Below are 24,926 nucleotides of genomic sequence, written 5' to 3'. Positions count from 1 at the left end.
GGGATATGCCGCTTTTTGAAATATAATTGCCCTGAGCACAGAGGGCTACACTTCGATAGCACCACCCACGTTATCAACTTCTAGTACATTTTACCACGGGGAGTGCGGCTACGACTTTGTTACAATTTGTTCAATGCATGCTGGCCACATGGTACCTAGTGTCGCATTTAGGGGGTTTCCCATGATCATGATCTCGGTCTTTTCCCCATTGAGCTTCAGGTGGGACGCCCCCATCCACTTAGAGACTTCAGTTAGGCATGCATTCATATCTTCCGGATGTGTGTAGCTTGGTTCAGTGCTACGACCAATTGAGTGTTGTCAGCGCAGGTCCACTCCCCATGCGGATCCTGAAAGGGGCTCGATTGTTGCCAGAGGGGCCATATATACATTAAAAAGGGTTGGGCTCAGCGATTAGCCATGCGGGACACCACACAACAAAGGCAGGGGTTTGGAGCTCACGTTTCCTTCATAAATCTGGAAGGAACGTCCTTCTAGAAAGGAGCGCAGCCACTGCAGTGCAGTTGCAGCTACTCCTATGTTTCTGAGATGGTGAATCAGGACGCGGTGGTTCACTGTATCGAATGCTGCACTCAGGTCAAGGAGTATGATGGCTGCCTCCTGAGTCCAGGATCTTTCTGCTTTCTTCTACCACCGCTAGCAGGGCAGTTTCCGTGCTTTGTCGTGGGCGAAATCCTGTCTGGGAGGGGTGAAGCAAGCTAAGTGACTCCAGAAAGTTTGAGAGAGTGTGGTTGACATATTTTTCAGCAATTTTGGTAATGCCCAGGAGAAGGGAGATGGGGCGGTAGTTGCCTAGATCCACAGGATCAAGATCGGGTTTCTACAGGAGTGTCTTAACCATTGCCCCTTTCCAGTTAGGAGGGACTACTCCTGTGGTTAATGAGGCATTGATCACGTTTGCAATAGTAGGGGCAATTATGGGTGCTACATTTTTCAGGACATTCATACACGCGGGGTCCCTAGGAGAGCCACTTTTTACTGAGGAAATCAATGTCAGGAGCGTTTCCTGGGGGAGAGGAGGAATAGACTCCAACAGGTGTCTAGTAAGGGAAGGACCTTGACCAGTGTGCGCATTTACGGGGTCGTGTTCGTCATCAATTTGGGGCAACAATTTGAGAATATTTTGAATTTTTGTGTTGGAAAACTCTGCCTGTTTATCGTATTGTTGGCCTTAGGTATCGGGCTTTTGAGGAGTATTTTTTATGATGAGGAAAGTCTCTTTGGGGTAGTTGGAGGCTTGCAGGATTTTTTTCTCGTAGAATTAATACTTGCCAACGGCTCTTCTATATTCGAGCTTCGTGCTGGGTGAAAAGTCTTTCCTCCAGCTTCTTTCTTGTACTTTACAACTCTATTTTAAAGTGCGGAATTCTGAAGAGTACCAGGGAGATTTATAGGGACCGTTCTCTTTTTTTGATCAAGGTCTTAAGGAGGACCAGGTTCAGTGAGTCCTCTATGCAGCTGCAGAAGTCATTGTTAGCTGTGACTGGACTGGGATCTGGCTTTGGTCTGGTCTTTTCCAGCTCTTGGGCCCACTTGTCCAGGGGGAGTTTGTACCAGGGCCGGTTCAGAGTCGGTGAGGGTTGGGCATAGGGAGTGGAGACTTGAGGGCACCATGAAAGGGGGATAAGGAAGTGGTCGGACCAGGGGATAGGGTCATTTCCTGTAAGGTTCTCCAAACTGAAAAACACGGAATCAAGGCAGTGTTCTTGGACATGAGTGGCTTGCGAGACTGTTTGTGCCTGCTGAAGAGTCACGAGGTCACTTGCTAATTTGCGTGCTGAGGCTGCTCCCAAATCGTCGAAGTGTAAGTTAAAATCCCCAAGGAGAGTGAAATTCATAAAGCAGTCCGTTATGTCACCACCTTGAGAACCAATATAGATAAACCAACATATAAATCCCAAAGAGCATGAAAGTCCGACCGCAATGAGTGTCTTTGCTAGATGGTAGGTTGTGGAAATCTAGTGGGCCTACAGTGGTCCTCGAAATGTATTTGGAAGAATTCTACTTTCTGCATACCTTGCATCCTGGGGAATGAAAATCTTCACCCATCATGAGGTTTTCTAAGGAGATCCAAATCAATTTGGTAGAGATGGCCTTAGGACGATTGTGGATCCTTCCACTCATATTAGTGCGTTGCTTTTTCAGCTCACTATTTGAGTTGAGATGAAAACGTAAACAAAGGAGGCCAAAGCAGCATAACGTGGTAGATTGAGGACAGTGAACTGCCATTTCACGTCTTGAAGGAACATTACCACCTGACAAATAACATTCTTCGGCCATGAAGCAGAGGCAATATTGCTGGCTTAACAGACTGGCCCAACTCGAAGAGAAGGCATGCTACCGGCACTATATTGGCATTTCCAACGTAATCACATGCTGAAACATATAACCCCAGCCTCCTGGGGAAATACTCTTTGCGTGGATGTCAACAAACTTTAGAAGTTCAAATCGCAAGATCTATGTCTGCCTCTCTCACAAAGAGCGCTCAAATGATCACAGGGGACTAACTTGCTACTGCTGGATTATTTGAGGCTTTAAATTATGAGATGATGAATAGATCGTGTTTTGGGCCACTATCCTGTCCCAAGTTATTTCCTATTCCTAACCGTTAGGAAGCCAAACAACATATGGCAAGATCAGAAACTGCTCCTTGAAGTTGCTAATACAAGGCTTTGTACTGCTGGAATCAGGAATGTATGCATATGACATATGCTGCTAAATCTCAGCTTCCAATCAGGTGCGGCCTCCCGGTTTGGTACTGGGCATTGTAGGTTGAAATCCATTTGTCCTACTCTCTTCAATTCTGCGCTAAAAGGACCACACCCCTCCAACCTCTCAACAGCTTCCCAGATGTAGATAACACCATTGTCAAAGAGCACAATCAGTACAAAACATACAAGGTATGTAGCCAAGAACAGTGAGTCAGTTAATCATGTAAAAAAGGAGAGTCACAATCTACCAAGTGTGGAGGGAATAAGAGCTTGGATTTCTGTGGGCATCCTATGCCGTATACACCGCTTCTTCGGCCACTGAGCATCTGTCTATTCCCCCGTCCCACTCAAGAGATCAAGGGCGCGGTTGGGAGGATGGAAGGGTCGTCCTCCAGTGCTTCGCAATGTCCCATTTGGCGAAGAGCACGACCCAGAAAGCCAGTCTGCAGGAGACCCAGCTTTCTCTAACATCCGACATAATACCCAACAGGGCAACTCTAGGGTCAGGTATCAGTGAAAATCCCAGGACTCGCGTCAGTTTGCCATGGACTCTCTCCCAGTAGCTCCGGATCGCCGGATGTGACATTGCTTTGGCCTGAATCCTACTCATCAATAATTTGGCTTCTAGAGGATTGAAGTCAGGGACTTATTGTAGGGCAAATCTATGGGCCTCAAGAGAGTGTCGCAGCAGCGGGTATAGAAGGAATTGCAAATTATGAAACTGCAAGTCTATCTTGATCAGGTCAAAGGACCTCATGTGGGACCTCCACCATATGTCCCCATCCGTGAGATACCTATAGTCAGTCAGTCAAAATACTTTTATTTGGCTATGTAGCCATACAAAGACAGACACACAATAATAAGATACATTTAAAAAGCAAAAGCTTTACATAAAGTGCTTAAAGTGCTAAACATATGTGAACTAAAGAATGAATACAGAACAAATTGGTGAAAATTAACAAAACAATTCACAGACACCAAACCATTGTATTAGATAAACACTTCTCTTAAAAACTTTATAAAACATGATGCCATAAGGCCTACGTAATAAGACTAAGAACCTGGCAATGCCAAAACATTTATGTTTTTCCTAATTCTCAATGCTTGCCAAACATAAGTTATAACTGCACGACAAATTAACTGAATCCAAGTGCCTTTAAAAATCTTAAACCTGAAAGTTCTAATGTTAATTGCATGCAGTATTGGATATCAAATTTGGGCTCTAGCAGCAGGGCAGAGTAGAAAATCAGGTGCCCTGTTGTTGAAAAGCTGCCAGGAAATGGATTGGTCTTAATCTAAAATGAGTTGGATAAAATCTATATTCATGGTTATGGATCCATAGTAAATAGGGTTCAATCTCTTCAATGGTCTTAATCTCTATGTAGTGGCAGAATGTGTCCATCGCCTGGAACTTGGTTGTTCTGCTTTGTGCTTTATGGTTGTGAAAGAGAGTTCTAACCATAGCCCTATAGTGTTATTGATTTCATTTGGGGAGTAAAATAGATTAGGAGCACCAAGTTCTGTAAATGTTCTTTTTATGTAAGCTAACCAGGGGGTAGAATCACTGTGGTGTAGTTTGGCACAGTCTACTAGAACTTGGCGTGAAAATTTGGTATAAGAAGAACTCCAAATCTTCAATGAAAGGAGAAGTGGAGCAATATTTATTGTGTCAACCATATGGGGGAGACAGGCTTCAATTCGGATTATAAACCTTGCTGTGCTCTTCGGGACCATTAACAGCTTACCAAGGAATTTATTTTCAACAGTTTGCAGGCACCCGGGATCTATGTTACCCCTCACACCAGCCCCATAAATGCCCAGGGAAAGGCATTTGGTATTAAATATAATAAAAACAATTGCAAAGGTGAACCATTAAACACAGCAGATAATTGACACCTAACAAAATACCAAGTACGTGTCCATAGTGTTTTTTCTTCAATTATCTTCTTTTATTCAAGTTGTGTTAAAAAATCATTTATGATCGAAAACAATAGCCGACACGCTTCGTCCAGACAGATGGACTTCTTCAGGGCAGACGAACAAGTAGGGGCACTTCTAGGCAATATTTTCTGCCTAAGTGGTAGATGGAACTTTAAGCAGAACGGCATTTGGTATTAAATAGTGAGATTATTTAAAACAGCGTCCACTGGCCCTCCTACTTTAAGAACCCTCCTGGGACACAATCTTATTCCTCATAAAATTGGCATCCATCATAATTTCAAGGTAGTTAACATTTTAGTACTTAGTGTAGGTGGTCTCTCCAATACTGAACCAACCTGAGCATGTAGTCTTTGGTTCACAAATCATAATATACGATTTCTGATGGTTGACCTTTAATTTCAATTCCCCCAAGAATTTATTCAAGGAACGAGTAATAGCTGTAGCCCGTTACTTGGTCTAGAGAATTAATATAAAGAAGGTATAAGAAAGGGCCTATCATGCAGCCCTGCCTGACCCCCAAGTTGGTCCTAAAGGGGGTAATGCATTCTCCAGCACAGCCTTACTAAACTTGTGCGGTCATATATCTCAGGGAAGGCATTTAAGGAGTTCTATCATAGAGGCATCAACCCCTGCCTAGCTCAACATTTCCTACAACTTGCCTCTGTCCACCAGATCGAAGGTGGAGAAGAGGTCCATGAAGGTCATGTGAAGTGAACCTCCCCTAGCCTTAACATACTTTCTGGTGAGCATGAGTAAGTTGATGAACTATTCAACTGTATCCAGGCCAGGGCAGAAGCCATACTGTACTTCTGAGAAGAAATCTCTTTCTTCCTCCCAGTCTTCCAGTTTTTGAAGGTTCACCATCCCTAGAATCTTCGTGGAGGAACCTAGAAGGGATATAGGTCAATAGCATGTTGGTTGCCTTCCATCGCCCTTTTTAAAAATGGGAACAATTGTGGATTTCTTCGAGGAATTTGGATTTTGCTGTAATTATGGCTCGAAGCACGATTGTGAGTAAAGGGGCCAAGAATGTTGGGTTTTGTCTCAAAACTTCTATAGTAACCCCATCTGGGCCAGGTGCCTTGCCATCGGGGCTCTTTGCAGTTGCGAAGGCTACATCCCTAACATCAATAGAATTAGCGAAAAGGTGTATGCCATCTAAAGCAGTGTAGGGTACAACAGGAGAAAGTGAATAGGGGGCTTCGTGGTAGAAAATCCTTGAGAAGTGAGATACCCAATCTTCTGATGGCAGGTGGCATTCTATGTTGGGGTAGTTACATTCTGAAAAGAATGGCTGATTAATAACTTCACAGAAGGCCTTGGACAGTTTTGCAGCTGCTTGTAAATCCACCCAGGCCTTCTCTCTTTATTACTTTTTTCTTCCTTTCCAGAATCTCCTTATAACTTCACGTAGCGTGTCTATTGGCCTCAACATTACGAGGTGAAATCTTAGTTGCTGTATTTTAGTTTCTTGAAGCAATAGAACAAGCATGATTAAACCATCTGCTAACAATAGGTTAAGAATGAGTTATCTTGGATATCTTCATAATTGTCACCATTTTAAAAAGGTCACCAAAATTATTTATTACTTATAAGATCCCAGGATTTATAACCCTGAAGCCACGACACTGATGGCAGCCACGTTCCACACCACAAAGGTGTCATCCTTGCAATGCACCCATTCCAGTCATTTCCCTGAGAGCACCCCACCAGCACTCCAACAGTAGCCACATTACAGGGGGAAAGACTGCTGAATCTGAGCACCATACAGGATTGAGAGAATGATAGGGGCATCATGGGATTCCAGTCTCAGTGTGACTGTGGGTTCCCACAGCTCCACAAAGACCAGTTATTTATGAGGAGCAGCTCCACCACCCATTCACTACACCTAGACCACCATTGTTAGAAACTGGGTTACTGGTTGGCAGAGGTTTGCAGCCTGTCCAAGCAGGAACCACAATCCTAGTCAGGATAAGTCAGATCCACACCATAAGTTAACCTGTGCTCATCCTCTGGTAGCTTGGCACAGAGCAGACAGGCTTAGTTTAAGAGGCAATATGTAAAGTATTTGTACAACACTTCAAACAGTAACTCAGTGAAAACACCAGAAAAAGACTCCACACCAGTTTTGAAAAATAGACTCATTTTATAAATACAACAAGACCAAAACATCAAACATCGAATAAGCAGTAGTCGAAATTTGAGTTTTTAAAGATTAAAAGGGAAAAATAAAGCTTAGAAACAATAAGCGTCCATGGGATTATCTGGTCGCGCTGGACCGAGGCAGTCAAAAGTTCAGGATGACTGCGATGTAGCATGGGCCAGATACAGGAGCCATGCAAGACTCCTGGTTGCAACAGCGAGATGCGGTGTACAGTCCGCTGATGCTTCAGTGTCTATCCCACAGTTGAGGTGATGCAGCGATTTTCTCTACACAATGATAGTGATGTGGCAATTCTGAAAATGAAGCGCTGGGTCAGAGATGTGCTGGTTTCAAAGCAGGATTTCTCCACACTGATGAGGGAATGCATCTATTGTCTCTCACTGCAGCAGCTGGTATGCAGTGCTTCCATTGCATCAGGTCCGATGGCAATGCGAGGGTAAGACTTTGATATCCCTGAATCTTAGAACAGAAGGCAATCCCACATGCCCTTGGAGAACAGTCTGGGTTCAACCAAGAGTCTAATTCTTCCTCAGCAGAGCAAGTGTAGCAGGTAGCAGGGCAGCACTGCAGAAAAACAGCTATTCCAGAGCAGCAGTCCAGCAGAGAGGCAGTCCTTGCAGTAGCACAGCAGTAATTCCTCCTGGCAGAGATTCCTCATAGGTCTAGAAGTGCCCGATTTGATGGGGTCAGAGACTCTGTACTTATATGCAGTTGTGCCTTTCAAGTAGAGGTGACTTAAAAGAGGACTTTTAAGTGCTGAGGTGTCCTCTCTTCCAGCTCTGGTTCCAGACTCACCACATGGGAGTATGCATCTCTGTGTGTGGGGACAGGACACTGCCTATTCGGGTGTAAATGTCAGTGCCTATTTTGCACAGTATGACCCACTAGGATGTGGATGGCAACTCAGTCACACCTAAACTTTCTTTGTGTGTTACTGTCTAGAGGAAATGCACAAACTCCAGCTGTCACCCACCCCAGAATGCATTGGGGACAGGCTGCAGGCACATAGAGCTATTCGCAGAGAAATACCATCTTTCTAAAAATCACATTTCTAAAATAGTAATGAAAATTCAACTTTTCCAGTAAAGAGGATTTATAATTATCATTCCAATGATATGAAACACGTCAGAGCTACTCCTCAATCAGGAATTACAGTTTATAAGTGCGATAAGGAATTTCCAATGTTAACATATGAGAGGGGTAGGCCTCACAGTAGTGAAAACAAATGTGCGTGTTTTTCACTGCCAGGACATGCAAAACCTAACAGTACATGTCCGACCTATTATTTACACAGCACCCTGCCCTATGGGCTACCAAAGGCCTGCCTTAGGGTTGACTTTTATGTAATACTAGTAGTCCGTCCCGACGTTGACCGGGTATGAATTGCTGCCGGCCAGTAGTATATTGTTTTGTAGGATTTCGTTTTGATAGCATTTCTTATCTGTGACAGGGTTGTGAAACGCTCCGATTCACAGTGCACTGCTGATGCACTTAAGAGTGCGCGTTCAGTAGTGTGTGAACTCGGGTTTCCCTACTTTATTTTTCCTTGCAATATTATATAGCGCGAACTCGACAACATGGCATGAGCACAATTCACATTACAGAAGAACACATTCATTTGTGGTAGGCACGGGGAGACAAAGCCATTTGCCTGGAATCATAGGATGTTGAGCTGATGCCGAGATTCGAACGTAGCTCCCAAGCTCCAAAGTTCGCTATTCTAGAACTTGTGGCGAGAGGTGTGTCTAAAAGTGTATGTCGGTGCTGGCCATCAATGAGAGAGACCTGTGCATTTTTCAAATGGGTGGTGAAAAAATATGAGTATGTTGCTGGAGATGTGGGCCGTCGTGCCACCAATGTACTCACCGGGGAGGGTAAACACCCATTAATCCGCAACTTTCTTTCCGCAAACCATCACTCTGCATACTTTCATTACGAAAGTACCATGACTCCGCAATGCCATTATAACGCATGGCATTACATTTTATATGCTTTTACCACGCATACATTTACAACGAAATTCGTTGTAAATGCATGAATGGTAAAAGCATGTTTTTTTTTTAATGTTTGGATAAGGTAAGTATGGATATAGGGGTATATGTTTTGGGGTACTGAGGCATGTGTTTTGGGGTGTTTGGGTATTTTAAGGGTTCAGATATAGTTTTGGGTTATGGAGTACAGGGGTAGTTTTAGGGTTTAGGGATAGGTATGGGTTTCGGGGTACAGGGGTATTTTTAGGGTTCAGGGCTAGGTTTGGGTTTTGGGGTATAGGGGTATTTTTAGGGTTCAGGGCTAGGTTTGGGTTTTGGGGTACAGGGGTATTTTTAGGGTTCAGGGCTAGGTTTGGGTTTTGGGGTACAGGGGTATTTTAGGGTGCAGGGTTATTTTTAGGGTTCAGGGGTAGGTTTGGGTTTTGGGGTACATGGGTATTTTAAGGCTTCAGGGCTAGGTTTGGGTTTTGGGGTACAGGGGTATTTTAGGGTTTAGGGGTGGTTTTGGGGTACAGTGGTATTTCTAGGGTTCAGGGCTAGGTTTGGGTTTTGGGGTACAGGGGTATTTTTAGGGTTCAGGGGTAGGTTTGGGTTTTGAGGTACAGGGGTATTTATAGGGTTCAGTGCTAGGTTTGGGTTTTGGGGTACATGGGTATTTTTAGGGTTTAGGGATAGGTTTGCGTTTTGGGGTACAGGGTATATTTATAGGGTTAAGATGGGTTAGTGTTTAAGGGTGTTGGGGTATTTTAAGGAGTAAGGGTGGGTTATGATTATGGGGTGCAGGGGTATTTAAAGGGAGCAGGGTGGGATTAGCACACGATATGAGACATGGCATGAAGGGCGGAACGTACGATACGCCCCCAGCGTTTCTCACGCCCACAGCACACGCCCACAGCACAACGCAGACACGCCCACAAGGGACTACTTTGCTGGCACTGTTCTTTTACCTTTTAAATGTATATGGTGGGCGTTTGCATAGCCTATGTCCTTCTGCTGCAACTGCCCTTTCCAATCGCTGTATTGGGTGTTGTGATTGGTGCTGTGGTTCCTGAGATATCCCGCCTCAAAGGTTTGGGCTCTCTCTTTATTATATTAGAATAGAAAAGGGGAGTTTAAGGCTTGCCAAAACTCATTTATATTGCTGCTAGGAAAGAATACAAGAAATGTATCCTGACAGCCAATTCTAGCCACTTCTCCTCACGCATTATTAACTCCAACAAAAATTCCAAAGAAATATTTTATATAGTTAAAGAACTCTCTAACCCAGAGAGAATTCTACTGAAGGCTTTACCTTCTCAGGCATTGTGTAACTCCCTCAATGACTACTTCATCGACAAAATCACCGCTATTAAGGCCAACATCTCCAAGCATCCATTTACTCCCAGTCCCTCTGCTCTGCCCGAAAACAACAACACGATAAGTCACTTTCCTAGTATTAATACTGAAACTTTCCAAAAACTTCTAACAAAGGTTAAATCAGGCGGCCCCTCTGACTGCTGCCCGCCCCACATACTCAAAGACTGTCTCATAGCCCTCCTCGGCCCTGTACTCATCCTCCTAAATGACTCCCTATCATCAGGTCAAGTCCCCATGGCTTTTAAGAAAGCCATAGTGGTACCTCTGCTAAAGAAATTAGGAGTGATCCCACGCTTCTATCCAATTACCGTCCAATCTCCCTGCTCCTGTTTCTTGCTAATATATTGGAGGCCCATGTAGCTAATAGTCTCTCTAATTTTCTGGAAGAATCCAAATACCTTGATCCTCACCAGGCAGGTTTTCGGCCGGTCCATTCTACCGAAACTGTCATATTGGCAGTCCTGGACACTCTCCGGGACCGTGCTGATAAGGGCTCCCCGCAAGCACTGGTATTACTGGATCTATCTGCGGCCTTCGACACGGTCGACCATGCTATTTTGGTCGACCGTGTCAAACTTGCTGGCATTCAAGGCGTTGCTGCCTGCTGGCTCACCTCATTTCGGGATGATAGGTCTCAGGCGGTCCGCCAAGGGCTCTTCCTGGCTCCCCCATGCAAAATCACACATGGAGTTCCACAGGGCTCGGCATTTTCCCCTCACTTATTTAATATTTACATCTCCCCTCTGATTCAATCCCTTAAGGAAAGAAATGTGACAGTCTTCAATTACGGGGACGATTTACAGTTGGTCTTTAAGATAGATGGCTCCCACAGCTCTGTTGTGGATTTTCAGGCTACTATGTTATACATACAACAGTGGATGGACGATAATCACCTTAAACTAAACCCAGTAAAGACAGAGCTTGTTTTGACCGGGGACAGCCATAAGTTCTGGGGCCCACACTACTGGCCTCCAGCGCTAGGTCCTTCACCTTCCCCCTCTATCTCGGCCAAAACATTGGGAGTCTCCCTCAATAACGAACTTACACTGAATTCCCAGGTTGGCACAGTGATCTCCAAGTGCTTCTTCCAGTTGCGCAAGATCAGGAAGATACACCGGTTCTTTACCCATGATGCTCTGATCCAGATTATAATTGCCACCGTTCTGTCTCATTTAGACTATGCCAATTTGGTATACCTGGGAATGCCACTCTATCTGTTCAAACGGCTGCAGCTGGTTCAAAACCAGGCAGGACGGCTGATCTTTCGACAACCAAGATGGCAACCAGTCACGCCCGTGCTAAGGAAGTTACATTGGCTCCCTATTTCTCAGCGCTGTGCTTTTAAAACAGGCTGTCTTGTATTTAAAGCCTTGCATGGCAAAAGCCCCGCATTCATCAACAGCCTGATACTCAGACATACTCCAACACGTAATCTCCGCTCTGCCCATCTCTCACTGCTCACCACCCCAACCTTCAAGCTAGTACGACAAGGATGCTGCAGATTTGCGGTCCTCCCTCCTAAACTCTGGAACTCATTCCCTTTGGATGTCCGGTCTAGCACTGACATTCTGCAATTTAGAAACCTCCTCAAGACCTGGCTGTTTCTGTAAGCATACAAATAGATTATCCTGGTAGCATACTAAGCCTGTCAAGCGCCATGAAGCCACCCGGTGTAAGTGCGCTCTACAAAGGCCCATTGACATTAACATTGGCAAGGGCTTTTAAATGCCAAGTCGACATGGCAGTAAAAGTGCACGTACAGGCTCCGCAGTGGAAGGCCTGAGACATGTTTAAAGTGCTAATAGTCTGGGTGGCACAATCATTGCTGCAGGCCCACTAGTAGCATTTAATTTACAAGCCCTGTGCACAGGTAGTGCAGTCTACTAGGACCTTACAGATAATTCAAATATGCCAATTTTGAATACGTCAATCAAACCATGTTTTGGGGGAGAAACGTGTGTATTTTGGCACTGGTTATCAGTGGTTAAGTGATCAGAGTCCTAAGCCCAACAAAAAGAACTCAGCAGAAAGGTGAGGCAAACAAGCAAAAAGTTTGAGGAAGACCACCCAAAGGCTGTCAGGTATAACAACCATCACAATGGGGATGAACATATTTTGCAAAGGAAACCCTAAGGGGACCACCCCCTATCCACAGGTAGCTAGTGAGTTCCGACAGGAAACGGCTAAGAAAGCCATCTGGAAGGGGGAACAAGTAATTCTGTAGAGTGTAGAGCAGTTGGGGAAGGGCAATGGTTTTGAAGATAGCCCCTCTAAACCATGACGGAAAATGGTAATTTACTCCACCTGTCCATTTGCAACCTGATTTTGGCCAGTATAAGGAGGTTGTTGAGCCCCCAGCACCTGCTTAGGTCTTGAGCTATGTGAAATGTATTTACATTTAGACTGCGTCCTCAGGTCTTCCCCCGGCCCCCAGTAGCGTGGACCTAACTTGTCTCACAGGGGACTATGATGGATTTACACAAATTAATCCAGAGGTCCAAGGTATCCCAAAACATATCCAGCATCCCATGGACCCTTGGTATATTCAGGGCAGGCCTACTCACATATAGAAGCACATCGCTTGCATAGAGGGCTATGTTGTCTTCATGATCCCCAGTACAGGAGATCCCCCAGTATTTTGCATCCATCCTGACCCAGGTTGCAAGAGGCTCCATGACTAGAGCAAACAGGCGTAAGGACAATGGGCATTCCTGTCTCATTCCACGTTGGATATCAAAAGGCTCGGACAATACCCCATTGACCTGGGCCCACGGGGAGGAGTGCAGAATACTAACATATGACAGAAACCTGGCACCAAAACGTTTTTTCTTCAGAAGGGTATGCAGATAGGCTCACCCCGCCAAATCAAACGTTTTCTCAAAGTCTATTAAAACAAGGGGTGTCAGGAACCCCAGACTCATAGCATGCGCCAGTGCCATGTGGAGTCTCCTAAGGCAGTGTCTAGTCCTCCTTTGTGGCATAAAGCCACTTTGATCCCAGTGGACTAAGGAGTGCACCACCGCGGCCAGCCCATTGGCAAGCACCTTAGGCAGGAGTTTGCCTCTGTATTAATCAGGGTTATGGGTCGATATGACACACACTCTTCTGGAGGTTAGCTCTCTTTGTGCAATACAACTATTGTGGTCCCACACACATCCTGAGAGAGGACACCATCATGAAGCTTGGTCGAACATTGCTTGAATATGGTTGAATGAGATCAGACACATAGCACTAAAATAATTAATTCAGAAAGCCATTGGACACAGGCATCCTTTCCTTTGTGATGGCCCCCGGTGGGGGCAGCAACTTCCCCTCTGTCAGTGGGAAGTCCAATGCCACCCTCTCCTCCTTGAAAAGTCCAGACAGAAGGGTATCCAACAGCATTGAGTTTCCAGCTCCACCCTCTCTGTATCTCTCTGAGCATAAAGGGTGGCATAATACCATGCAAAAGCATTGGCTATATCTCCTGCAACTCCACCACTAAACCGAGAAGAACGTGCTTGATGAAGGCAACCCACCTTGCCTCCCGATGTTTGGTCACCAACCAGTATATAGGTTTCCCTATTTTGTTCTCAGATTTGTATGTCCTATGCTGGGAGGCAAGCAATTCCAGGCGTGACAAGTCCACAAAGGCATCCCTGAATTGTTTCCGCACCATCATCAGAGGATGCATAATATCAGCCATAGGAGAGAGGGACCACCTCATCTCCAGCTGAGCAAGTTGCTACTCAAGGCCTGTGGATTTGCATATGTGATCACGCTTGCGCTTCACAGTACAAGACAATCTTGTGATGTTGGACCACCTTCAGAGCCTCCCACATGACCACCACAGAGGATACTGAGCCCAAGTTGGTTCGGGATTCGGCCTTCCTTTAGTTCATAGAGAAAGGCAGCTTCCTGCAGGAGCTAGCCTCTGAACCTCCACCCATGGACACCTCCTGGAATTGACACAGTGATTACCATCTCCACCGGTGAGTGACCTGATAAGCATCTGGGCAGGATGCAAGTACGGCTAATGGCCTGTAAGTCTTCAGCTGGTGTAACAAAATAGTCAAGTCTTGATTGAGAGTGGTGGACCTGCTAATGGAAGGTGTATTCAAGTGTGTCGGGGCTGCAGAAACGCCAAACATTTAGCATGCCCAGAGATTAAGCTCATCCTGCCAAGGAAGAAATCCTGGAGGTGCAAGAGCTGGTACTGTCAAAGGACGGGCTCATGACTGAGTTAAAGTCACCTTCCACCACTGTCCTACTAACCGGGAGGGAGAGCAACAGGTTGGCCACATCACTTCAGCCAACTCCGCCCCTCCATTTGGCCAAATATTGCCACCCACTGACCCAACATGTCATGAAACACCTCCTTCACCTCCAAAAGGACACGCGGAGAAGGATAGCCACCCCCGTATCTCTACAAGTGAAGCCAGCATGGTAAACTCTGAAATAATTGAACCTACCTAAACACCCACACTAAATGAGAAACATGTGTATCTCCTGTAAAAGGAGTATGGCAGTTGACTACTTGCAGGCCTGTTGCAAGACTGCTCCTCTCGTAAACTTGTTGTTAAGGCCATTGACATTCTAATTGGCAAATGTAAAGCTTAGTGTGCCTGGCTCGAACACTGAATATGTAACAGGTTATGTCCCCTCACCTGGGGGGAGGTGATGCAATGTGAACTTAGAGTGGGGAATAAACAAACAAAACAAATATGCCCCAAATGCCATACTCACTACACTTCACCCCATGAAGCATCTGTCACCCCTGAACACAATATGTCTCAACAACCATGAGGGGTATCCAATTCCCATCACCTACGGGCAAAAAGGACACAGTAGTACTAGACATTGCGGAAGTCCCACAATACGGTGACCCCCTCAGAGACAATGTGTGTGGGGAGGATCAGGAATTAAAGGAGAGAGGTCAGTGTTCCGGTGTAACCAAAAGTTGCTGTGGGGATCCTTCGTCGCGAGAACCTGAGGAGGATCCACTGGACTCAGTGATGTGGCGAGCACAAGGCAAGTGGTTTTATTTATTTATTTTATTTTCCCTATCCTGTCGTATGTCGACTTCTACCCCGCCCCACGATCTTACTTGTAGCAGCTGCGCCTGTTAGGATCCCTAGCTAGAGGGAATAGTAAATGCCCCTTTAAGACTTATTTAAACAAGCATTGGCATTGCCAATAGGTCTCGCTTGTGGGACCTTATAAGCATTTAGTTTTGCAGCACAATATCCTTGTTGCATAATCGGATATTGTGCTGCAAAACTAAATACTTATAAGGTCCCACAAGCGAGACCTATTGGCAATGCCAATGTTTGTTATTTAAGCAGGAAAATCCACCTTAAGTCGTTTCAGTCCCTCGGTGACGTGCAGCGCCATCATAAGTGCCTGAAAATACTGCACACGTGTTATTCACACCAATGAAAGATTGCATTAAATTTCCTTTCCACCCATGCGTTAGCATAATGACAGTAACAACATTAAATGCATGTGTCCATATTGTAATAATAAAAATATAATCAGCGATCAAAATGGGTGAAGTGCAGTAACTGAAAAAATAAATATGACATGAATAATACGAAATTAAAATGGAGTATCTGCATCAGTGCATATGTGGGTAAAATATTTTTGGTTGTGTTTAAAAAAGAAAGTTTCTGTGAACCTTTTTAATTTTTTTCACTCCCATGATTCAATAACTAAAATTTATCGACGCAGGGCTGGTACGAGCTTCTGCAATTGACATTAAAGTTACACCTGAAATCCCTCTCATTGCTATCTCCTGCCATCATCTCATCAGTGCCGGGCTGCTTGGCTGTGCTTCATGAACTATGAAGCGCGGACGATGGGGGAGGGGTTATGGGAAGGAACGGAGCATATTAAAAAGTTGTATCGTGACATCCATAAAGCAGGCTTCACTTGAGGGAGCGGCAAAGAGTTTGGCAAGCTGCGCAGCCACCATTGTTACTGCTGAAAGTAAAGACGTATGAAAAAATAAAGACGTGTGGCTGATTTCAGCGAGCCACAAATAAAATAAACGAAGGCGCTGCCGCCATTATTTCAGCTGAGTGTGCCGTGCATGAAAAAAAAATAAAAGCTTGGGGGAGAAGTGTCCTGCCTGCAACAGCTTGCAGGAGAAAGCAGTTTAAGAAAATGGTGCTTGGAGGCTGTAATAACAAGCACGGCCTGGGGGAAGCTGGCTGGGGAGGGGGAGGAGAAATGCAAGGAAGGCTGTGGGCGTAATTAGGGGAGGAGAAGCCGAGAAGCCGCAGAGCGCACGCTGGGCGAAGCCCTTTGATGTGCTGTGTGGCAAATGGAGGGAGGCTGATGCGCGTTCATGTTTGAACACGTGGTTCACATGAACTTCATGAAAACGCCAGCAAAAAGCTGGTGGTTTCATGATGTTTTCGCCACTTGAATTCTCGCTCCGCTCGATGCGCATGCGCACATCGATAGGTCGCAGAGACCTAAAAACATAAACGGCCCTGGCATGTAAGTATTTCCAGTGTATTAGTAACCAAGTGATATTTGCTGGGCTTTAGGCCTCACCCTGGACTCTTCTGGCCTCGCCGTTTGGTCCCTAATCAGTTTAGTAAATATGGTTTGGTTTTGATGCTCAATCAAAATCAAATACGTTCATATTCACTCCGTTTGCTAATTGAGGCTCTGCAACAAACTATATCTTCAAGGTATATGTCCATATATCTGGTTGGGAAATTGTAGAACGCCTGTTGTTGCAAAGAAAGAATTCTTTGGGAAAGGCTTAATCATACTTTACAAAAAGGGGAAATGTTTGTCTTCTTGTTACCTGGCTCGTATTGTGAGCTTGAATGTTTCTTCAACACCTCGTTTTCTCAAACCTGTCCAGGAAGAAAATGGTACAGACATAAGACGCAAATAACTAGCAAGCATAAAGTAAGCATAACAAGTAGAATCCTAATGCAAGGAAGGCTCTATGGAACGAACAAGCTTGCTCGCCGACCTAATACATTAATGGCAATTATCAAATTGTGATTTATAGCTATATAATGAGCATTTCTTGTCTTCCAGAGTTAATACATATTTCTGAATAAAACCATATTTTAAGTGCTGCTCGGATAAACTATCTAAATAAAAGAACAATTCAGTGAATTCCTGTTGATAAGAGTTGACCATTTGGGTACCTGCCTAATTTTTTATTAGACTTTGTCAAAGTTAGATCATGTCTTCCTGTCAATGTTTTCAGTGGCCTGAGAATGGTTTATTACGGTATTAAAGTTGCAGCAGGAGCTGTTCATCTATTCCCTAGAGCTGCTGGTCCTTGTGTCTCCGATCGTGGTATAGTATATCCTGTTTCCTTTTAAAGTTGACATCGCAGTAGTGCCCGTTGACTTTTGAGAGAAGTAGGCAGTTTTCCTAGTAGGCGATTACAGCTACTGCTTGTCTCTGCTTTTACTATATCAGTCGGTTCCATTAAATCTGCACATTCAGCGCCCCTTAGCCTTACTACACTGTGTAATTCAGTCTCTGAATTCATCTATGCTTCCTCTTGCTATCTTGAACTATTGCGTTACTGATAATCTCTTCTTTTCCCCTAACAATCGCCACAAATAGCGAATGTAGTTGTGCTTTTTCCTACGGTAGGGAGCTAATAAAGCTGTAAAATATATTTGAATGGGACATTTAATCCCATTTAATAGCAAGGTCCTGGGATCTCCTGGCGGAAAAATTCAGGACTAATAGCAGAAACGATGATCGCACTACATAAATCTCTCCTGACTATCTTATTGTGGTTTACCTTTATTTGCGAATACTCTGCTTGATTCTGGATAGGTACATGTCATTTGTGTCTAACTTGTATTTTAGAACTCATTGTAGTGCCTCGCAATACTTACCTTTTGCAACAGCTTTTATCATGAAGCCTTTGACACTGGTTGGGTGCTTGGGTACTTGTCCATATCACCGTGGCTCACTCCAAGAGCCTGTTTATTTATACAAATGGTTCACACATTGTGCTGAGATAAAACATCACTGTGTTTGTCTAGTTCACAGACAAAGTAAGAAACCGAAACCAAGAGGAGGATGTTATAACTTATTTGTCTCTTCCGTACTGCTCAGCCAGAGTGAGTGCTGGTGTACTTGATGATGTTTGGAAGGTTGGATGTGTGTGATGTCACGGGATGCTTGGGGTCTGGAGATGTGTGGAGTGGCAGTTGGTGGATGCAGGCTGAGCAGCAGGAAGGCTGCTCATGGTGGGGGTTTTGTCAACTTTACTTATTTACTTGAAACCTAACTTGGAACTAAGCTTTATTAAATCCAGCTTGTTATATATACTTGGCTCAAGGACTTCGTTATTTACAACATTTTTGGCAACGTTTGGAGAACCTACAGCCTACAGGAAACAGCCTATATAAAAAAAGAACCTACAGCGTGCAGAAAAGAGAAAGAATTAAGGAACCTACAAAAGAGAAGAGACTGTGTACAGAAACAACAGAAAGTACGCAAAAGAAAAGAAAGCGCCCTGGTTAGCCCCACCAGTGTCCTTTGCCATCTGGACAGCCTGCAAGCCCAGGGTGTTTGAGTTCTTGCTGCAGAATTTGGACTGTTTTGGCCTGCATTTTCAAGATTTTCCTCTTTGCTTGGGGTGTGCTGAGAACTTTTACATTTTGTACGAAATCTAAGCCATTAAATAAACCTAAGAGCACTAACACGTATGCAAACAACCGCAGAAATACTATTGAATAATTAAATATAATACTACTACTTCTTTCCGACTTACATAACAAACAAAAAAACGTTTAATCAAAACACTATCAGCTGTTTTTCATTTCAGTGCCAAAGATATTTAAAGTATCCTGAAAGTTCCTTAAAAGTAAAGGGCTTGGAGAGGGAGGCCCGCCAACCCACTGGGTCGGTAGAGTCCCAGGCAGTTGTGCCCTGGAAGAATACCTCTCATTGGTACTTAGAGATCCTCTATGCCTGGCAGTGTTCTGCATACTGAGTATTCGCCTGGAGGCAGATGCTCTGTAGGCTGGCAGGGGCATTGCATTATTGGCTCCCACTTGGCTTTTTTTTAAGTTTTTTTCCAAGACAAAATCTCAGAGCAACTTTTTTCAGAAAAACTAAAAAAAATAGTGGCTGTGATGTGCAGGGAGATCGCTCCTGCACATTAGAACCATTTTTAATTTTTCTCTGCCCCGGTGGCCTTGAGTACCATACCTCATATGAATGGAAAGTTTGTGATGGCGCATTGCTCGTAAAAAGGGTGGGCTCACCACCACTATGACCTCATCGATTTTCACCAGCAGAACAGGTTTCAGTGGTGGAAACATGGGGGTTCTACCACCTCTAAGTATGGCAGATGAACCGCCGCTTTAACTGGTTCTGAGATCTGCCAATGTAGAGCAGCTCTCCTGTCCTCCCAACCCCCAATTGATCCCTTTAGGCTAAACATCAGTTTTATGTATGTGTCCTTCGGGGGCAGTGTGAAAGAGGCACCAGGACTTGCTCTTTCCAAGTCACCACCTCATGTTGTCATTTATAATATTTGAGTCTATAATATATGGAACAATTCCTCCAAAAGTGTTTGTTTTACATATATGAGGCATACAAGTTTGGATATCTCCACTACTGACCCAAACCAACAGAAAGAAATGCATAAACATGGGTGGAAAATGATAGTATCTGTTATGGTCATCAGTTATTTTGGATTTGTGCAAATTGCAACAAACCTTCACATGGTACATTAATCATAAATACAATGATATATACACATTGGTGCATGCAAGAGGTTTGACTTTTCAGCCTCCTGCATTGAATCATGTGCCCTTCATCGAGATAAAAGTTCCAAATCAACTGGTAAGCCATTATTTCCTAATTGTTCTTTAAATGCGCGTGATAATTAAAACTAATAATTTGTTTTGGGAAGATATCCCGCAAGCATGAGCAAGGTGGTCCACTGACTTTTTGATAACTAGACCCTCTGGGAACGCGTGTTGTGATTTAGTTTGTATTTGCTTACTATCATTGATGTATAAATTGCCTACATTGCTTGAAAATCAAAAAAATTGGTTAAAAAAAGTGCTCCACTGACATTAATTTTAATTTTTGCATTGAGTTATTTCTCACTCTTCACATCATGGACATACTTTGTTCTCTCCTTTGCTATGTAAAGCATTTGTTTCACTTTTTACTGCTTTATAGCAATTCTTTTCCAAAAGACCCTTCATCCATGAAAACAACATTTCAGTTCTCCAAGCATGTACAAAGAACAGATCCAAGAAAACGTACCATTTTCCATCGGCTCCAGGCTAACCTGCAGGGTGAAGCCTTTGCACTTTTTAGCTTCGTCAGTCGGAAGAGCTCTATACACTGTCAGCAACTGCGGGACATGGAAAGAAAAGAGTCAGAAAGGTTAGAATGACCCTGCCTTTATTGAAGGATTGAAGGATGGGAACTTTCAACAGGTGGTGGCATAGCCAACGCTTGTTGGTTGCTGCAACTGGCTTCGCCAGTCTTTGAAATAAAAGCATGGTCGGCCATTATAGGATGATATTTTTGATACTTTCAAGATGACCATCACATTGCGTGCAGGCACAATGTGGCCGATCCTGCAAGGGAAGAAAATAACGATTGAAGATGGCTGGACATTGGTTTCCATATTTCTAAGATGACCCCCACCTTGCGTCTACATGCACCTTGACAGATATCTTTGAAGTGTAGAACATGCGCTTTCAAGATGGATGGTGGCAGCTGTTGGCTTTGTCCGTCCAAATTCACAAGCACTAGGTAATCCGATAGTGTAGCGCAGTGGCCAGTTAAAGGGAAAAGAGGGGAGAGAGAGAGGTTCTCTTAAAGGGAAAAGAGGAGAAAAGGGAGGCAGGAATAGAGAATGACTGAGGTGAGGATTAGATAGAGGAAGAGAGCGCGAGGACAATCGATCGGAAAGGAGTGCATGAGAAAACAGAGCAGAAGAAGCATGATGGGCCGTCTCAAGGCATGCTACATCACAAGTGCTAGAAAAAAAAAATGAAAAAATGTTCCCTGATGTCAGCAGTGAAAGTATAGACTGAATCAATCATAAATCAGGGTGGATTCTAAATAAACATTAGGCAAGGCAAACACTGTAATAGGAGGGCTGTCAATTCGGGAGCAAGGAATGGAAATAGACAAGCAAGCTATCCAATCATGAGCAAGAAGTAGACACAATCCCTACTCTGGAGATATGTTAAAGTATTGTTTGCAGTTCTGTCTGTGAGAGACAAATAAAGTTGTCCTTCGCAAGGCCACAAAAAATACTGTGCAGTTCCAAACCTACTTTAGCTTGTGTTGCAAGACGTTTAAATGCAGCACTACAGTAAGAGTCCATGTCTGATCGTAGTTAAATGGGGTCAGAGGGTAACAAACCATAGGCTACAGGGAAGAAAAGGCAGGTTTCATAGGCCCTCATTACGATGTCGAGTGAATGCTGTTGCGAGAAAGGAACCACTCAACCATGAGTCAGCAGTTCAGCATTCAAAGTTAGAATGCGACTGCACATAGTGCGGTAGGAATCTGCCATTTTTCAATGGCAGCTTGTGCAGCGGGCTATAGACTCTTGCAGCACAAGCTCCCTTTGAAAAATGGAAGCTTGTAAACAACCCTGTGCCTGCAACATGGTGCAGGGATGTTGAGTGGGACACGTAAATGCAGAGCGCTGGGGGGGGGAGGGGGCGCTCGCTGTTAAGGGCCCCCCCAAAGTCAGTTTCCGACAGCCAATCCGTTTTGGAAAAGCTGACATGGATTGGCTGTCGGAACCCTACATCATAATTCCGGCGGTGGAAACTCCGTTCTTAAGGGATTATGGTGCCTTTCTGACTCACGGACAGGCTTCTTGAGCCCTGTTGGAACCGCGCCGGATTCCCCCACCAGTTTAAGCTCCGACCACTTTCATCCTAACGCGGTGGTCGGACTTTAAACCTACTATGTCAGGCGGAAATTCTCCGACCAGTGGTCGGAGGCTTTCCGCCCCTCATCGTATTGAGGGCCTTAGAGTGGTAAACTGTATTTTACAAAGAAACTGATTTTTGGTAACCCAATGAAAGTAAATGCAGTAGAATGCATTCTTAATTATGATTATGCATTTAAATAGGGATCAGGTCTACTCATGGGCTTAAAATGAGGTTGCTTTTCATTTTCTTCTGTCATTCTATATATGTTGGTTCTTATCCCATCCAGCACCAAATATTATTCCTGCCTTACCACTATCTGGTGCCCCCCGTGAAGGCTTCTGTAAAGACAAGGGAATGGTTCTATCATTTTAAATGTTCGCCCCCAGCATACACTTAATTGGCCTCTTTCTACTAGTCTTCATGTTAGGCCAAAAACTGAAATCTTCAGCGAGGCTCTTATCAGGATTATTGGGTGAGATAAGTCTGTGTTGATATTGTTTTGCCATGTCTCTCACCACACCTCATCCAGAGAGGCACAAAGGCGAATTTCAGTGTCAAATGAACGCTGTGGCGCACCTGTTTCAGAAACTAGCTCCGGTTCAAATGAAATGCAGACAGAAATTTGAAAAGCCAGAAAATGGTACAAAAGTGCAAGATCAAGCAAAAATGTGGAAAGTCGGGTGAATGACTATAAGGTATATTAACGCCTTAACCGCGGCGGTTTTTCCACCGCGGTGCGGGCGTTCTAAAGGGAGGGCGGGGCTGCATCGGCCGTTAGCCGTAGGCAGCACTGGCCGACGGGAGCACGGAAGGGGATATCTACAGCACTTTAAAACATTTGAAAGAGTAAACATCACAAGGCAAGTGTTGTACTAAGAATGTATTACTTGTATACACACCCTTTTACAGGTGATCCCAATTTTTAGGCCGTGCCTACAGTTGTAAGATCTGTTGTTGGTCATACAAAATCTAACAGTGGGCTTTAGATTAGCCCACTGCTTATAATTGGTCCACGTTCTTTTCACTCATTTGCTGGCTTCTTATTTGATGTCTTTTCTACATCATCTTGTGTTGGTCGCTCCCGTGGAGCATTGCTTCTTCACCATCCTTTTGATTTGAGGACTTGTATCATTCCATTGAAGACATTCAGGGAACTACTGTTTTTGCTTTCAGTACTCTATTAGAGAACATGTGCTTTCTTCTGCTCTCCCTTGTGTACTACTTTGCTACTTTACTACCCACCTCCCTCGTGTGTTCCATTGTTCTCTTCCCTCCCCTCACTTACAGCTCACCACTGCTTCTTGCAGCCTGGCATCTTTTTGCCACTCTTTGTGCTCCCCCTGCTGTGCCTTCTTCCCCACCAGTTCCACCAATCCTCCTTTGCTTCCCTACCCCTCCAGTTACGGGATAAGAAGGCTGCCAATTTCCAGGTTGCTCCATTTTTTAAAAGTGTGATTTTTTTTGTTTATCGCTCTAAATGTGTTTTGCTGTATATTCATGCATGAATAATAGAAGCATGTGTACTCATTTGTCATCATGCTATGCGCTACAGTGTCAACATAAATATGCTCACATGCACACGTACACGTCACCTTGCTCATTTGCCAATGCTTGTTACTTATAAAGGAACTGGGTTTCACTTTTCCTCAGGTTATCATTTCATCCTTAGCCAGCTAGTTCTCAACTAGACTGGGACTGTAGTTGGTGACTGGTGGCCACAGCTTGAAGCAACTATGGAGGTATTACAGGTGACAATAAAATTGCATAGTTTGTAGCAAGGTGATTACATCACCTAGACAGTCTGGTCAAGCAGGCATCTTGAATGAGGACCTTTGTCTTCCATTGACAATTTAGACACAAGCTGAGGCATCTCCTGTTCCAATAAAAAGTAAAAGAAACAAGGTACTCCTAATGTATAATACATAATAGAAGTATGAGATGGTCTTAGTTTCCATTTCCTTCTCAACGATAAGTTCTGGAATACAGCATTCAGATCACTTACCGTTAAGGTTCCTGTACCCGTCCCTGTAGCGTTGACAATGATATCTTTGTTAGCGGCAACCTGTAGGGGGGAAGTCAGAGGAGGAAAGTTTTATGAATTCTAAAAGCACAGTGAAATATGAATGGATGTGTCTGAGTTATTGTTGAATTATAATTGTAACATTATAAAATCATTAAATTATAAATAGGCCTGAGCAAAATTCACGTCATTTCCTCTGCACAAATTGAACAGAAAATTACACAAAATCACGTCATTACTTCAAGTTTTGGTCTGGCATTTTACAATACATTTTAGCGTAAATCAAGTTGTGTCCACTTTGGATGCTAGAACATATTTTGCTAAAAAACTGAAATATTACATGTGACACATTTAGTTTATTTGCGTTCTTTCCACGTTTCCAAAAAAGGGGTGTTCACCCGAGCCAAATCTCACTTAGGCATTTTGGGATAATGACATACAGGTAGATGCATCAAGCATTTTTGCGAGGGCAAACGGTGCGAATCGCAACATTTGTCCGTTTGCGCCCGCAAAAATGGCATTTGAGATGCATCAAGGGTTCATGCACTCGCAATTTAAGAATTCGCAAATAATTGCGAGTTCTTAAATTGCGATTGCATTTAAGGAATCGCAATTTGCGATTCCTTAAATGCAATGCATGAACCATTCCAAGATTGCAAATTCGCAATCTGGGGACGCTATTTACTGCAAATTCAAACTACGTGATAAATAGCAAATACTTAGAAATATGCACTTTAGTGCATTTTTCTAAGTTGTATATTACACACACACTTGTGGGACATGTGTGTGTGCAACACCAGTGAACCTTACCATTTCAGGGGTGCA

General features: G+C 44.1%; 1 protein-coding gene across 1 annotated transcript in view; it reads right to left on the bottom strand.

The window, feature by feature from the left end:
• LOC144752100 (complement C3-like) overlaps positions 1–24,926 on the bottom strand; it is a 1,799,539-nt gene that overhangs the window by 242,369 nt on the left and 1,532,244 nt on the right. Inside the window, exons 31-33 of the mRNA XM_078640046.1 lie at positions 24,084–24,143; positions 20,442–20,532; positions 16,981–17,032 (exon numbers count right to left, since the gene is read on the bottom strand). Coding sequence (XP_078496172.1) covers positions 16,981–17,032; positions 20,442–20,532; positions 24,084–24,143 — 203 coding nt within the window. The remainder of the gene's footprint in view (positions 1–16,980; positions 17,033–20,441; positions 20,533–24,083; positions 24,144–24,926) is intronic.

This window comes from Lissotriton helveticus, chromosome 1_1, assembly GCF_964261635.1.
Source record: "Lissotriton helveticus chromosome 1_1, aLisHel1.1, whole genome shotgun sequence".
Lineage (NCBI taxonomy): Eukaryota > Metazoa > Chordata > Amphibia > Caudata > Salamandridae > Lissotriton > Lissotriton helveticus.
This window is presented reverse-complemented; position numbering and strand designations above follow the sequence as displayed.